The 14972-nt window shown below is 49.7% G+C and overlaps 2 protein-coding genes across 3 annotated transcripts in view; one reads left to right on the forward strand and one right to left on the reverse strand.

Annotated features, from left to right (window-relative positions):
* Positions 1 to 14972, forward strand: part of LOC146009552 (uncharacterized) — a 485071-nt gene that overhangs the window by 302766 nt on the left and 167333 nt on the right. The window lies entirely within an intron of this gene.
* LOC146010134 (uncharacterized) overlaps positions 1 to 14972 on the reverse strand; it is a 53645-nt gene that overhangs the window by 37618 nt on the left and 1055 nt on the right. The window contains exon 1 of one of the 2 annotated variants that reach the window (XM_083151074.1): positions 661 to 2059. The exons of the other annotated variant lie outside the window; for it this stretch is intronic. Within the exon in view, the coding sequence (XP_083007200.1) occupies positions 661 to 2048 (1388 nt within the window). The 5' untranslated portion in view covers positions 2049 to 2059. Of the gene's footprint in view, positions 1 to 660; positions 2060 to 14972 lie in introns of those variants that run through there. 2 annotated transcript variants of the gene reach the window in all.

A 14972-nucleotide genomic window follows, 5' to 3' on the forward strand; every position in this document is an offset into this window, starting at 1 on the left:
CGGAGGCGTTAATGTCTGCAAAGGGGGTGTGGCCTCACAGGAAGTCCCTAACTGATGTCACTAATGTGATGTGGCTTTTGGGGAAGCCCTCGATGTCCCCTCTCCGAGTCATACTCAGCATCCCCGGAGACAAGGGGGGGCTGGCACAGAGACTAGTGCCTGCAGGATAATGTCACCGTGCAGCACCAGGCTCCTGTCATTTGTTGACACCTGGGTGCAGCCCTCACCCTCCTTCTGATGCCTGTGAATACAAGTGTGTGACAATTGAATTTGTCACAATGGTAACATTAATGTAGCTGTGAGATGATGCAGTGATGGGCAATCAGCCAAGATGTCTGTACAACAAAGGCTACATCAATAAACAAACCAACATTCGATTGAATGTTACATTTAATAAGGGAGACAAAGCCAACAGTCATTGTCATTATACAGTAATGTGTTTATCAAGTGCCAAACTGTCTAGATCAGCACCAACTGTTTCACCAAAATACCTGTAATATGATTGGCAATAAAATGAGTACCAATCGGTGTAATAGAGAACCAGACCTGAGATCTGCTCTAGTCTTATTTTGAGATGTACAGTCCACCAATTAATGCTTTATATCAGCTCATTGAAATTGCTTTACGCTTATGTGACTTTTATGGTGTTTATCAATAGATGTAAAGGGTTTCTCATCTGTGTGTCTTCTCTCGTGTAGAACAAGTTTTGATTTTTGTGTAAAACATTTCCCACACTCAGAACATAGAAATGGCTTCTCACCTGTATGGCTTCTCTGGTGTTTATCAAAAGTTGCTTTCTGTCTATATGATTTCCCGCACTCAGAACATAGATATGGCTTCTCACCTGTGTGACTTCTCTTATGTGTGACAAGTATTGATTTACTTGCAAAACATTTCCCACACTCAGAACATAGAAATGGCTTCTGACCTGTGTGACGTTTCTTGTGTCTAGCAACATCTGATTTAGTTGCAAAACATTTTCCACACTCAGAACATGCAAATGGTTTCTCCCCTGTGTGACTTCTCTGATGTACAACAAGATCTGATTTGTGTGTAAAACATTTCCCACAATCAGAACATGGAAATGGCCTCTCACCCGTGTGACTTTTCTCATGTTTACCAAGATTTGATTTCAGTGTAAAACATTTCCCACAGTCAGGACATGGGAATTGTTTCTCACCTGTGTGAATTTTATGATGCCTAAAAAGACCAGATTTATGTGTAAAACATTTTCCGCACTTTGCGCATGAAAATGGTTTCTCACCTGTGTGAATTTTCTGATGTACAACAAGATGTGCTTTAGTTGAAAACCATTTTCCACACTCAGAACACGGGAATAGTTTCTCACCTGTGTGACTTCTCTTATGTACAACAAGATATGATTTATCTGCAAAACATTTCCCACATTCAGAACATGGAAATGGCCTCTCACCTGTGTGGTGTTTCTTATGTCTATCAAGATCTGATTTCTGTGTAAACCATTTCTCACACTCGGAACATGGAAAGGGTTTCTCACCGGTGTGTCTTCTCTCATGTATAACAAGTTTTGATTTAGATGTTAAACATTTCCCACACTCAGAACATGAAAACGGTGACTCACCTGTGTGAAGTGTCTTATGTCTAACAAGATCTGTTTTCTGTGTAAACAATTTCCCACACTCGGAACATAGAAATGGTTTTTCACCTGTATGAACTCTATTGTGTATAACAAGTTTGGTTTTATCTGTAAAACATTTCCCACACTCAGAACATGGAAACTGTTTCTTACTTGTCTTCATTGGCTCATGGGGAATAGGCTTTGAGATCTGTGTAAAAGACGCCTGACCTATAGAACAGGAAAATGTCTTATCTCCTTTAAGAGCTGTAATATATGTGACACTATCAGGGGAATGTTTCTCATGACAAGCAGGAACAGATAACATATGTGCACTCAGCAGTTCTGAAATGGTCACTGGAGTAACAGAGTTTTCTATTGGGGACAGTCGTGTGATGTCATCTTTTATATCACCAGCTGGTAATAAACAGAGACGGTCCTCTGAGGTAATCATCTCCCATAGACCGCCTGCAGAGAATAAAATAAATATATGACATTGGGAACGTTTCCTTATACGATACATTTACTATAGAGACTGGAAGGTCCTCAGGTTACCATGAAATGTGTAAATACAACACACAATGATTATTGCTGCAGCCCTTGGATTAGTAGTAGGCATGTTAGCCCACAGTAACCATGCAGCAACCCGGACAGGTAATACGGAGAACTGATGCTGAATAAACAGCTTAAATTCCTGTATAGCCTTCAGAACTCCCACATAGCGCATTGCTTTGAAGACGCTTTGTAGATATAGAATTGAAGTTAGCCTAGCATTCCCTCCCAGCCAGGGGAGTGGGGGCGGAGAGACAGGGAAGCTCCGCCCCTCACCTGGAGACCACAGGGAACAGTCACCTCTAATGGTATCCCCATTGACAGAGAATTTCCTGGTGGTCTGAGAGAACAGTGCGCTGCTGCCAGGACCGCTGGGGGAAGGACCAGGGGGGCAGCTGGAGGGACAGGTCTGCACGCCGCCCCAGTCCATCAGAGCAGCTCAGCAGAGGCTACTAAGCCAAGGCAGTAATACTGTGCCCTGAGACGCCAAGGAAAAACTGGAGGTGGGGTATAGAGGAGGAGGGGCCTGACCTGCACTCAAGAAGATTAACTCATCGGTGCCTGTTTGCTGAAGCTCCGCCCCCACCCAGTGTCCAAGTGACCACCACTGCATGACAGAAAAAGCAGCCAGAATTTACCCTGCACAGAAACAATATAAATGTATTTTCTCCCCTTGCCTAGCAACATGGTCTGTTCAAGACAAAAATTGTGTTGGGGGGAAAACAACTGTCCACAGGAACAAGTAGTGCTCAATGAACCAATCCGATACACATGAAATATTCATGTGACTAAATCAGTCAGTACAGTCACATATGTACACGTGAAAGATGTGACAGGGAATTCCACATATCTGGAATTTACATGATCGTGCTTGGAGACAGGGGGTCAGGCAGATGTAGGGGACATAAGTATGAGCTGCGCTGGGAGCCATTTTGAAAAGTAGTACCGGTGTGGTGATGTTGGTTAACACTTGGAAGCTGGCAGCCATGTTTAGGGAAATCATACAGGGAATCACACCTATAAATGTCCTTAGTGTGGACCACATCCAGATTAACCAGCAAAGGATCATGGGAAGACGTGCCCAGAGTCTGGAGAGAAGGAACTATATTCTGGACATATTGGATTATGTTGCTTGCTGCACAGAAACAATTCGCCATCGAACCATGACCACTAACAATGGTGCCAATTAGTAATTTCATACGTTCTCCTATGTTCCAATTCCAAATAACATTTTAAAAGATCAAAAATTCAGAGAAAGAGAAGACTCATCTCATCCAGCTCCCATCATAGGGTGACAGAGGAGGGTGCGGGATAAGAGGCCGCTGTAGTGACAGAGGAGGGTGCGGGATAAGAGGCCGCTGTAGTGACAGAGGAGGGTGCGGGATAAGAGGCTGCTGTAGTGACAGAGGAGGGTGCAGGATAAGAGGCCGCTGTAGTGACAGAGGAGGGTGCGGGATAAGAGGCCGCTGTAGTGACAGAGGAGGGTGCGGGATAAGAGGCCGCTGTAGTGACAGAGGAGGGTGCGGGATAAGAGGCCACTGTAGTGACAGAGGAGGGTGCGGGATAAGAGGCCGCTGTAGTGACAGAGGAGGGTGCGGGATAAGAGGCCGCTGTAGTGACAGAGGAGGGTGCGGGATAAGAGGCCGCTGTAGTGACAGAGGAGGGTGCGGGATAAGAGGCCGCTGTAGTGACAGAGGAGGGTGCGGGATAAGAGGCCGCTGTAGTGACAGAGGAGGGTGCGGGATAAGAGGCCGCTGTAGTGACAGAGGAGGGTGCGGGATAAGAGGCCGCTGTAGTGACAGAGGAGGGTGCGGGATAAGAGGCCGCTGTAGTGACAGAGGAGGGTGCGGGATAAGAGGCCGCTGTAGTGACAGAGGAGGGTGCGGGATAAGAGGCCGCTGTAGTGACAGAGGAGGGTGCGGGATAAGAGGCCGCTGTAGTGACAGAGGAGGGTGCGGGATAAGAGGCCGCTGTAGTGACAGAGGAGGGTGCGGGATAAGAGGCCGCTGTAGTGACAGAGGAGGGTGCGGGATAAGAGGCCGCTGTAGTGACAGAGGAGGGTGCGGGATAAGAGGCCGCTGTAGTGACAGAGGAGGGTGCGGGATAAGAGGCCGCTGTAGTGACAGAGGAGGGTGCGGGATAAGAGGCCGCTGTAGTGACAGAGGAGGGTGCGGGATAAGAGGCCGCTGTAGTGACAGAGGAGGGTGCGGGATAAGAGGCCGCTGTAGTGACAGAGGAGGGTGCGGGATAAGAGGCCGCTGTAGTGACAGAGGAGGGTGCGGGATAAGAGGCCGCTGTAGTGACAGAGGAGGGTGCGGGATAAGAGGCCGCTGTAGTGACAGAGGAGGGTGCGGGATAAGAGGCCGCTGTAGTGACAGAGGAGGGTGCGGGATAAGAGGCCGCTGTAGTGACAGAGGAGGGTGCGGGATAAGAGGCCGCTGTAGTGACAGAGGAGGGTGCGGGATAAGAGGCCGCTGTAGTGACAGAGGAGGGTGCGGGATAAGAGGCCGCTGTAGTGACAGAGGAGGGTGCGGGATAAGAGGCCGCTGTAGTGACAGAGGAGGGTGCGGGATAAGAGGCCGCTGTAGTGACAGAGGAGGGTGCGGGATAAGAGGCCGCTGTAGTGACAGAGGAGGGTGCGGGATAAGAGGCCGCTGTAGTGACAGAGGAGGGTGCGGGATAAGAGGCCGCTGTATGGACAGAGGAGGGTGCGGGATAAGAGGCCGCTGTAGTGACAGAGGAGGGTGCGGGATAAGAGGCCGCTGTAGTGACAGAGGAGGGTGCGGGATAAGAGGCCGCTGTATGGACAGAGGAGGGTGCGGGATAAGAGGCCGCTGTATGGACAGAGGAGGGTGCGGGATAAGAGGCCGCTGTAGTGACAGAGGAGGGTGCGGGATAAGAGGCCGCTGTAGTGACAGAGGAGGGTGCGGGATAAGAGGCCGCTGTAGTGACAGAGGAGGGTGCGGGATAAGAGACCGCTGTAGTGACAGAGGAGGGTGCGGGATAAGAGGCCGCTGTAGTGACAGAGGAGGGTGCGGGATAAGAGGCCGCTGTAGTGACAGAGGAGGGTGCGGGATAAGAGGCCGCTGTAGTGACAGAGGAGGGTGCGGGATAAGAGGCCGCTGTAGTGACAGAGGAGGGTGCGGGATAAGAGGCCGCTGTAGTGACAGAGGAGGGTGCGGGATAAGAGGCAGCTGTAGTGACAGAGGAGGGTGCGGGATAAGAGGCGGCTGTAGTGACAGAGGAGGGTGCGGGATAAGAGGCGGCTGTAGTGACAGAGGAGGGTGCAGGATAAGAGGCCGCTGTAGTGACAGAGGAGGGTGCAGGATAAGAGGCCGCTGTAGTGACAGAGGAGGGTGCAGGATAAGAGGCCGCTGTAGTGACAGAGGAGGGTGCAGGATAAGAGGCCGCTGTAGTGACAGAGGAGGGTGCGGGATAAGAGGCCGCTGTAGTGACAGAGGAGAGTGCGGGATAAGAGGCTGCTGTAGTGACAGAGGAGGGTGCAGGATAAGAGGCCGCTGTAGTGACAGAGAAGGGTGCGGGATAAGAGGCCGCTGTAGTGACAGAGGAGGGTGCGGGATAAGAGGCCGCTGTAGTGACAGAGGAGGGTGCGGGATAAGAGGCCGCTGTAGTGACAGAGGAGGGTGCAGGATAAGAGGCCGCTGTAGTGACAGAGGAGGGTGCAGGATAAGAGGCCGCTGTAGTGACAGAGGAGGGTGCAGGATAAGAGGCCGCTGTAGTGAAAGAGGAGGGTGCGGGATAAGAGGCCGCTGTAGTGACAGAGGAGGGTGCGGGATAAGAGGCCGCTGTAGTGACAGAGGAGGGTGCGGGATAAGAGGCCGATGTAGTGACAGAGGAGGGTGCGGGATAAGAGGCCGCTGTAGTGACAGACGAGGGTGCGGGATAAGAGGCCGATGTAGTGACAGAGAAGGGGGCGGGATAAGAGGCTGCTGTAGTGACAGAGGAGGGTGCGGGATAAGAGGCCGCTGTAGTGACAGAGGAGGGTGCGGGATAAGAGGCTGATGTAGTGACAGAGGAGGGTGCGGGATAAGAGGCTGCTGTACTGACAGAACAAGGAGAATATGTGACTCTCTGTGATTATTTCTCACCTGTGCTGATATCTGTAGGGATTTCCTCCTCCTTACACTGCTGGGCATCCCTCACATCCGTCTCTTCATCTCCGTCTGTATCTTCTGCCTTAATGTCAGTCATATCCGTCTCTTCTCCCTCCTTATCAGCGAGACGTTCACCCTAAATATAGAAAATTCCTGAAATTGCGCATAAGTGCTGCCCACACAGATATCCTTCTAATACCTCTTTCACATCGCACACAGGTCCATCCTGGGAGTAACCCAGCATTTGCGAGCTGAAGTTCCCCTCAGAGACCTGGCAATAAACTGGGTCCCTGACGTGTCACGGGGTCGGGGTGGAGCATCATCGGGTGGGGGGGAGGGGGGGGAGTGCAGAGGGCAGCGCTTGGAGCGGATGCTGCCTCCTCCTTATAGTGCAAACGGGAACCAGATTGCGCGAACTGGGTTACCCGGTTTTCCTGTTGTCGATTTCACATGGTACAGTGACTCGGGTATTAGTGGTCATCAGTCATAACTAGGATGCAAAGAATGAGGAAGGTTCCCATAGGTCATGGGTCTTCAACCTGTGGTCCTCCAGATGTTGTGAAGCTACATGTTCCAACATGCATTGCCACATTTTTTCCTATAAGAGCATGCCAAAACTGTCAGGGCATGCTGGGACATGTAGTTCCACAACATCTGGAGGGCCACAGGTTGAAGACCTGTGCTATAGGCAGTCACAGTAGGAAGGAAAGGACATCCTGACCAATAAGCAGACAGATCCTCAATGCTGTAAGGAGAGCCATTATGGTGACACGGATCGCTTTGCTACAGCTTCTCCTTCATCAACCAACAATCTTAGATAGTCTCCTTCATCAAGCAACAATCTTAGATGGTCTCCTTCATCAACCAACAATCTTAGATAGTCTTCTTCATCAAGCAACAATCTTAGATGGTCTCCTTCATCAACTAACAATCTTAGATGGTCTCCTTCATCAACTAACAATCTTAGATGGTCTCCTTCATCAACTAACAATCTTAGATGGTCTCCTTCATCAAGCAACAATCTTAGATGGTCTCCTTCATCAAGCAACAATCTTAGATGGTCTCCTTCATCAACCAACAATCTTAGATGGTCTCCTTCATCAACCAACAATCTTAGATGGTCTCCTTCATCAACCAACAATCTTAGATGGTCTCCTTCATCAACTAACAATCTTAGTCTCCTTCATCAACTAACAATCTTAGATGGTCTCCTTCATCAACCAACAATCTTAGATGGTCTCCTTCATCAACCAACAATCTTAGATGGTCTCCTTCATCAACTAACAATCTTAGTCTCCTTCATCAACTAACAATCTTAGATGGTCTCCTTCATCAAGCAACAATCTTAGATGGTCTCCTTCATCAACCAACAATCTTAGATGGTCTCCTTCATCAACCAACAATCTTAGATGGTCTCCTTCATCAACCAACAATCTTAGATGGTCTCCTTCATCAACCAACAATCTTAGATGGTCTCCTTCATCAACCAACAATCTTAGATGGTCTCCTTCATCAACCAACAATCTTAGATGGTCTCCTTCATCAACTAACAATGACCAAAAATAGTGTTCAGACCTACAGGGGAGCCGGAGAGAATGACCAGACCAGACCAGTCTAGCATAGAAGACAAGGCTGCTGGACTATTTGCATGTTGCATAGAACATATCTTTCTGATTGATCCTCATCATATCTTTTTCTAAGTATCATCCATCCAATGTTATCGCTTAATAATACTTCTTGAAAACATAGTTGAATGCATATACTGTCTGGTTTGCTGTCTTTAAATGTGTACCCTAACCCCCCAGACTAGGATTTCAACAGCAGTTGGAGGAGTCAGAGGTGTATAGACAGGCATGGCCAAACTATGACCCTCCACCTGTTGTGAAACTACAAGTCCCATCATGCCTTGCCACAGTTTTGCCATCAGGGAATTCTTAAACTATGACAAGGCATGCTGGGATGTGTAGTTTCACAACAGCTGGAGGGCCACAGTTTGTCTGCGTTAAGAGAAACATCGGAAACGTGTGCATAAGTGTAGACTGCACATCAGTTGGCTTTTAATGACCTGTTGGAGAATGTCTTCAGAGAACTAAGAATTTACATTGAAAATTCATCTCATTCTTGAGAAGGAATGAAAATGTAAACACACAAAGAGCTGCCACATAGATCATGTAATAAATAACTTTGCTAATTGGTCGGAGCATAAATCCCATCTACCTGATAATCCTGTGGGGTCCATTCATTATCCTCTGTACAGTCCAGTGAATAAGGACATCGCTCTGGGGTATCTCTGTTACTGGACCCATCTGTAGGAGACACACAGGTCTGGTCAGATATCTGGGCTGGTAACACACAGTGACATGATGTGAGGGGAGAGCAGGAGTATAATAGGGGCTGATGGCTCCTGATGTATGAGATACACCATAGAGTGTGGGGAGGAGACTGGTCAGATCTCTGGGCTGGTAACACACAGTGACATGATGTGAGGGGGAGAGCAGGAGTATAATAGGGGCTGATGGTTCCTGATGTATGAGATTCACCACAGAGTGTGGGGAGGAGACTGGTCAGATCTCTGGGCTGGTAACACAGTGACATGATGTGAGGGGAGAGCAGGAGTATAATAGGGGCTGATGGCTCCTGATGTATGAGATACACCAGAGTGTGGGGAGGAGACTGGTCAGATCTCTGGGCTGGTAACACACAGTGACATGATGTGAGGGGGAGAGCAGGAGTATAATAGGGACTGTTGGCTGCTGATGTATGAGATACACCAGAGAGTGCGGGGAGGAGACTGGTCAGATCTCTGGGCTGGTAACACACAGTGACATGATGTGAGGGGAGAGCAGGAGTATAATAGGGGCTGATGGCTCCTGATGTATGAGATACACCAGAGAGTGTGGGGAGGAGACTGGTCAGATCCCTGGGCTGGTAACACACAGTGACATGATGTGAGGGGAGAGCAGGAGTATAATAGGGGCTGATGGCTGCTGATGTATGAGATACACCAGAGAGTGTGGGGAGGAGGCTGGTCAGATCTCTGGGCTGGTAACACACAGTGACATGATGTGAGGGGAGAGCATACATCAGGATCCATCAGACCCTATTATACTCCTGCTCTGCCCCTCACATCATGTCACTGTGTTACCAGCCCAGACATCTGGTCAGATCTCTGGGCTGGTAACACACAGTGACATGATGTGAGGGGGAGAGCAGGAGTATAATAGGGGCTGATGGTTCCTGATGTATGAGATTCACCACAGAGTGTGGGGAGGAGACTGGTCAGATCTCTGGGCTGGTAACACAGTGACATGATGTGAGGGGAGAGCAGGAGTATAATAGGGGCTGATGGCTCCTGATGTATGAGATACACCAGAGTGTGGGGAGGAGACTGGTCAGATCTCTGGGCTGGTAACACACAGTGACATGATGTGAGGGGGAGAGCAGGAGTATAATAGGGACTGTTGGCTGCTGATGTATGAGATACACCAGAGAGCGTGGGGAGGAGACTGGTCAGATCTCTGGGCTGGTAACACACAGTGACATGATGTGAGGGGGGAGCAGGAGTATAATAGGGGCTGATGGATCCTGATGTATGAGATACACCAGAGAGTGTGGGGAGGAGACTGGTCAGATCTCTGGGCTGGTAACACACAGTGACATGATGTGAGGGGAGAGCAGGAGTATAATAGGGGCTGATGGCTCCTGAAGTATGAGATACACCAGAGAGTGTGGGGAGGAGACTGGTCAGATCTCTGGGCTGGTAACACACAGTAACATGATGTGAGGGGAGAGCAGGAGTATAATAGGGACTGATGGCTCCTAATGTATGAGATACACCAGAGAGTGTGGGGAGGAGACTGGTCAGATCTCTGGGCTGGTAACACACAGTGACATGATGTGAGGGGGGAGAGCAGGAGTATAATAGGGGCTGATGGATCCTGATGTATGAGATACACCAGAGAGTGTGGGGAGGAGACTGGTCAGATCTCTGGGCTGGTAACACAGTGACATGATGTGAGGGGAGAGCAGGAGTATACTGGGGGCTGATGTCTCCTGATGTATGAGATACACCAGAGAGTGTGGGGAGAAGACTGGTCAGATCTCTGGGCTGGTAACACACAGTGAAGTGATGTGAGGGGAGAGCAGGAGTATAATAGGGGCTGATGGCTCCTGATGTATGAGATACACCAGAGAGTGTGGGTGTCAGCCGCCGCCGTCCCAGAGCGCCTCTGCGTGATGTCACGTCCAGGACGGGCGGCGGAGCTTCCGGCTCTGTAGCTCCGGCTGCTGGACGTCGGGGCGTTGCTGGGCAACGCTCCCGAGTCTCCAAGCAGCGTGCGGCGTCAGCGCAGCTGACGTCAGCACAGTCACAGGCGGCAGATTCAAATAAATAGCCGGCGTCTGCTGGGAACAGACGCCGGTTATAGCTTTGGTCATACCTGAGTGTGCCTTGGTGTTCCTGGTTCCAGAAGTGCTCTGCAGTGCTCTACCGTTCCGTTCTGTGCCGTGCCTCGTGCTGTGCCTCGTGCCGTGTCCCGTGTACCCGTGTCCGGCTACAGATAAGTGTCATCAGAGAACCTGGTTGCCAGTGCTTTCTAGTCTCATATTCCATCTAGTTAGAAGCATTGCTGCCAGTTGTATCTTTTGTCTTTATATTCCATCTTCGGCATTGTTGCCCTCAGTTGTTGTGATAGCATACCATCTTCGTAGCATTGTTGCTCCCTTGTTCACCATTTATATTTATTACCATTTTCACGTATTGTTACGTTTAGTCATACTCCCCTGGATCTATCCCGTATTATTGGGTAGTGTCCCCCAGGGGTATTACACGCCCGGCGTCCGGGGTCCCCTTGCCTTCTGTAGGTGTAGTTAGCTGTACCCTTGCTCTCTATTGGCCTTGGCGGTCGTGTTGTCCTCCCATAAGACCAGGTGGCATCGGGGTTGGAGCCGGACTAACTGGCTCCCTCGAACGCGGCTATTATTGGTGAAGCCTAGCTCTCTGCACACGTCCGCCAATCCCGGTTTGAGGCAACGGAGATAGGGGTGGCAAGGTGGTCCCCGGATCATAACAGTGGGGAGGAGACTGGTCAGATCTCTGGGCTGGTAACACACAGTGACATGATGTGAGGGGGGAGAGCAGGAGTATAATAGGGGCTGATGGATCCTGATGTATGAGATACACCAGAGAGTGTGGGGAGGAGACTGGTCAGATCTCTGGGCTGGTAACACAGTGACATGATGTGAGGGGGAGAGCAGGAGTATAATAGGGTCTGATGGATCCTGATGTATGAGATACACCAGAGAGTGTGGGGAGGAGACTGGTCAGATGTCTGGGCTGGTAACACAGTGACATGATGTGAGGGGCAGAGCAGGAGTATAATAGGGTCTGATGGATCCTGATGTATGCTCTCCCCTCACATCATGTCACTGGGTTACTTCTGTCTCCCCCACTGGGCATTCACTGGTCCCTCATTAGTTTGTACTAATAAAGGAGGGTGTTTTAGTGACTGACCAAGGAAAATATGCGACACTTCTCACATTATTCTGTAATAATTATTGTATGTAATGTAAAATATGTAATAATAATTACTCACATGTGTTTATTTCCTCCACCTTACATTGATGATCATCCCTCACACATGTCTCCTCTTCTATATTTTCTACCTTAATATAACTCAGATCATCATTCTACATAACCATCAAAACAATAGCACATTATTAATGTCTGATTTTAGTAATATACATTAAAACAATAGAATATCTGTAAATAAGTCACCACACAGCTGCTGTACATGCCCCAAATCCCACTTACCGGATTCTCCTGTGGGGTCCTGTGAGTCTCCTCTGTACAGTGCTGGGAATAGAGAGGACGGGGACATCTCTCTGGGGTATCTCTGTTACTGGGCCCATCTGTAGGAGACACACAGTGACTGAGTAGATTGAATATGTGTGATAATCAGATGATGTGTGTATATAAGGCTGATCACCACACCTGCTGACCTATGTACAATTTAAGTCTCTTCTTACCCAGTGATGTAAGGGGCCAGTGATTCTCCATCATCACATCCTTGTACAGATCCCTGTGTCGCTCTACATACTCCCACTCCTCCATGGAGAGATAGACAGTGATATCCTGACACCTTATAGGAACCTGACACAGACAGTGATACAGTCATCACCCAGACACATCCCCCGTGTTACTGTATAAATGTCTCATTCCCAGCAGTCACCTCTCCGATCACATCCCCCGGTGTTACTGTATAATGTCCCATTCCCAGCAGTCAACTCTCCGGTCACATCCCCCGGTGTTACTGTATAATGTCCCATTCCCAGCAGTCACCTCTCCGGTCACATCCCGCGGTGTTACTGTATAATGCCCCATTCCCAGCAGTCACCTCTCCGGTCACATCCCCTGGTGTTACTGTATAATGCCCCATTCCCAGAAGTCACCTCTCCGGTCACATCCCCCCGGTGTTACTGTATAATGTCCTATTCCCAGCAGACACCTCTTCGGTCACATCCCCCGGTGTTAATGTATAATGTCCCATTCCCAGCAGTCACCTCTCAGGTCACATCCCCCAGTGTTACTGTATAATGTCCCATTCCCAGCAGTCACCTCTCCGGTCACATCCCCCAGTGTTACTGTATAATGCCCCATTCCCAGCAGTCACCTCTCCGGTCACATCCCCTGGTGTTACTGTATAATGTCCCATTCCCAGCAGACACCTCTCCGGTCACCTCCCCCGGTGTTACTGTATAATGCCCTATTCCCAGCAGTCACCTCTCCGGTCACATCCCCCCCCGGTGTTACTGTATAATGTCTCATTCCCAGCAGTCACCTCTCCGATCACATCCCCCGGTGTTACTGTATAATGTCCCATTCCCAGCAGTCACCTCTCCGGTCACATCCCCCGGTGTTACTGTATAATGTCCCATTCCCAGCAGTCACCTCTCCGGTCACATCCCCCGGTGTTACTGTATAATGTCCCATTCCCAGCAGTCACCTCTCCGGTCACATCCCGCGGTGTTACTGTATAATGCCCCATTCCCAGCAGTCACCTCTCCGGTCACATCCCCTGGTGTTACTGTATAATGCCCCATTCCCAGAAGTCACCTCTCCGGTCACATCCCCCCGGTGTTACTGTATAATGTCCTATTCCCAGCAGACACCTCTTCGGTCACATCCCCCGGTGTTAATGTATAATGTCCCATTCCCAGCAGTCACCTCTCAGGTCACATCCCCCAGTGTTACTGTATAATGTCCCATTCCCAGCAGTCACCTCTCCGGTCACATCCCCCAGTGTTACTGTATAATGCCCCATTCCCAGCAGTCACCTCTCCGGTCACATCCCCTGGTGTTACTGTATAATGTCCCATTCCCAGCAGACACCTCTCCGGTCACCTCCCCCGGTGTTACTGTATAATGCCCTATTCCCAGCAGTCACCTCTCCGATCACATCCCCCGGTGTTACTTTATAATGCCCCATTCCCAGCAGTCACCTCTCCGGTCACATCCCCCCCCGGTGTTACTGTATAATGTCCCATTCCCAGCAGTCACCTCTCCGGTCACCTCCCCCGGTGTTACTGTATAATGCCCCATTCCCAGCAGTCACCTCTCCGGTCACATCCCCTGGTATTACTGTATAATGTCCCATTCCCAGCAGTCACCTTTCCGGTCACATCCCCCCGGTGTTACTGTATAATGTCCCATTCCCAGCAGACACCTCTCCGATTACATCCCCCGGTGTTACTTTATAATATCCCATTCCCAGCAGTTACATTCCTCGGTCACATCCCCCAGTGTTTCTGTATAATGTCCCATTCCCAGCAGTCACCTCTCCGGTCACATCCCCCGGTGTTACTGTATAATGCCCCATTCCCAGCAGTCACCTCTCCGGTCACATCCCCTGGTATTACTGTATAATGTCCCATTCCCAGCAGTCACCTTTCCGGTCACATCCCCCCGGTGTTACTGTATAATGTCCCATTCCCAGCAGACACCTCTCCGATTACATCCCCCGGTGTTACTTTATAATATCCCATTCCCAGCAGTTACATTCCTCGGTCACATCCCCCAGTGTTTCTGTATAATGTCCCATTCCCAGCAGTCACCTCTCCGGTCACATCCCCCAGTGTTACTGTATAATGCCCCATTCCCAGCAGTCACCTCTCCTGTCAGCAGCTGGATGATCTTGTTGGCGAGTTCTCGGATCTTCTGCTCATTGTCTCTCCCATGTTTCTGTGAGTGAGGTGGAGGCACTGTGATGGGGCTCTGGGTCCAGCTCAGTCTTTCTAACCCAAGGAGACAGCAATTGGGTGTCTCATGCTCTCTGGATTTCTTCATTACTGTATAATCCTGTGTATTGGAAAACACACTTGCTATGCAAATACTATCAGATCCCCTCACCTCCCCAGTCATGTCCCTGTATTATTACTATAGATATAAGTGATGTCACAGTGACACTCCCAGATCCCCTCACCTCCCCAGTCACGTCCCTGTATTATTACTATAGATATAAGTGATGTCACAGTGACGCTCCCAGATCCCCTCACCTCCCCAGTCACGTCTCTGTATTATTACTATAGATATAAGTGGTCACAGTGACGCTCCCAGATCCCCTCACCTCCCCAGTCACGTCCCTGTATTATTACTATAGATATAAGTGACATCACAGTGACGCTCCCAGATCCCCTCACCTCCCCAGTCACGT

The sequence above is a fragment of the Crinia signifera genome, chromosome 6, assembly GCF_055691185.1.
Source record: "Crinia signifera chromosome 6, ASM5569118v1, whole genome shotgun sequence".
Lineage (NCBI taxonomy): Eukaryota > Metazoa > Chordata > Amphibia > Anura > Myobatrachidae > Crinia > Crinia signifera.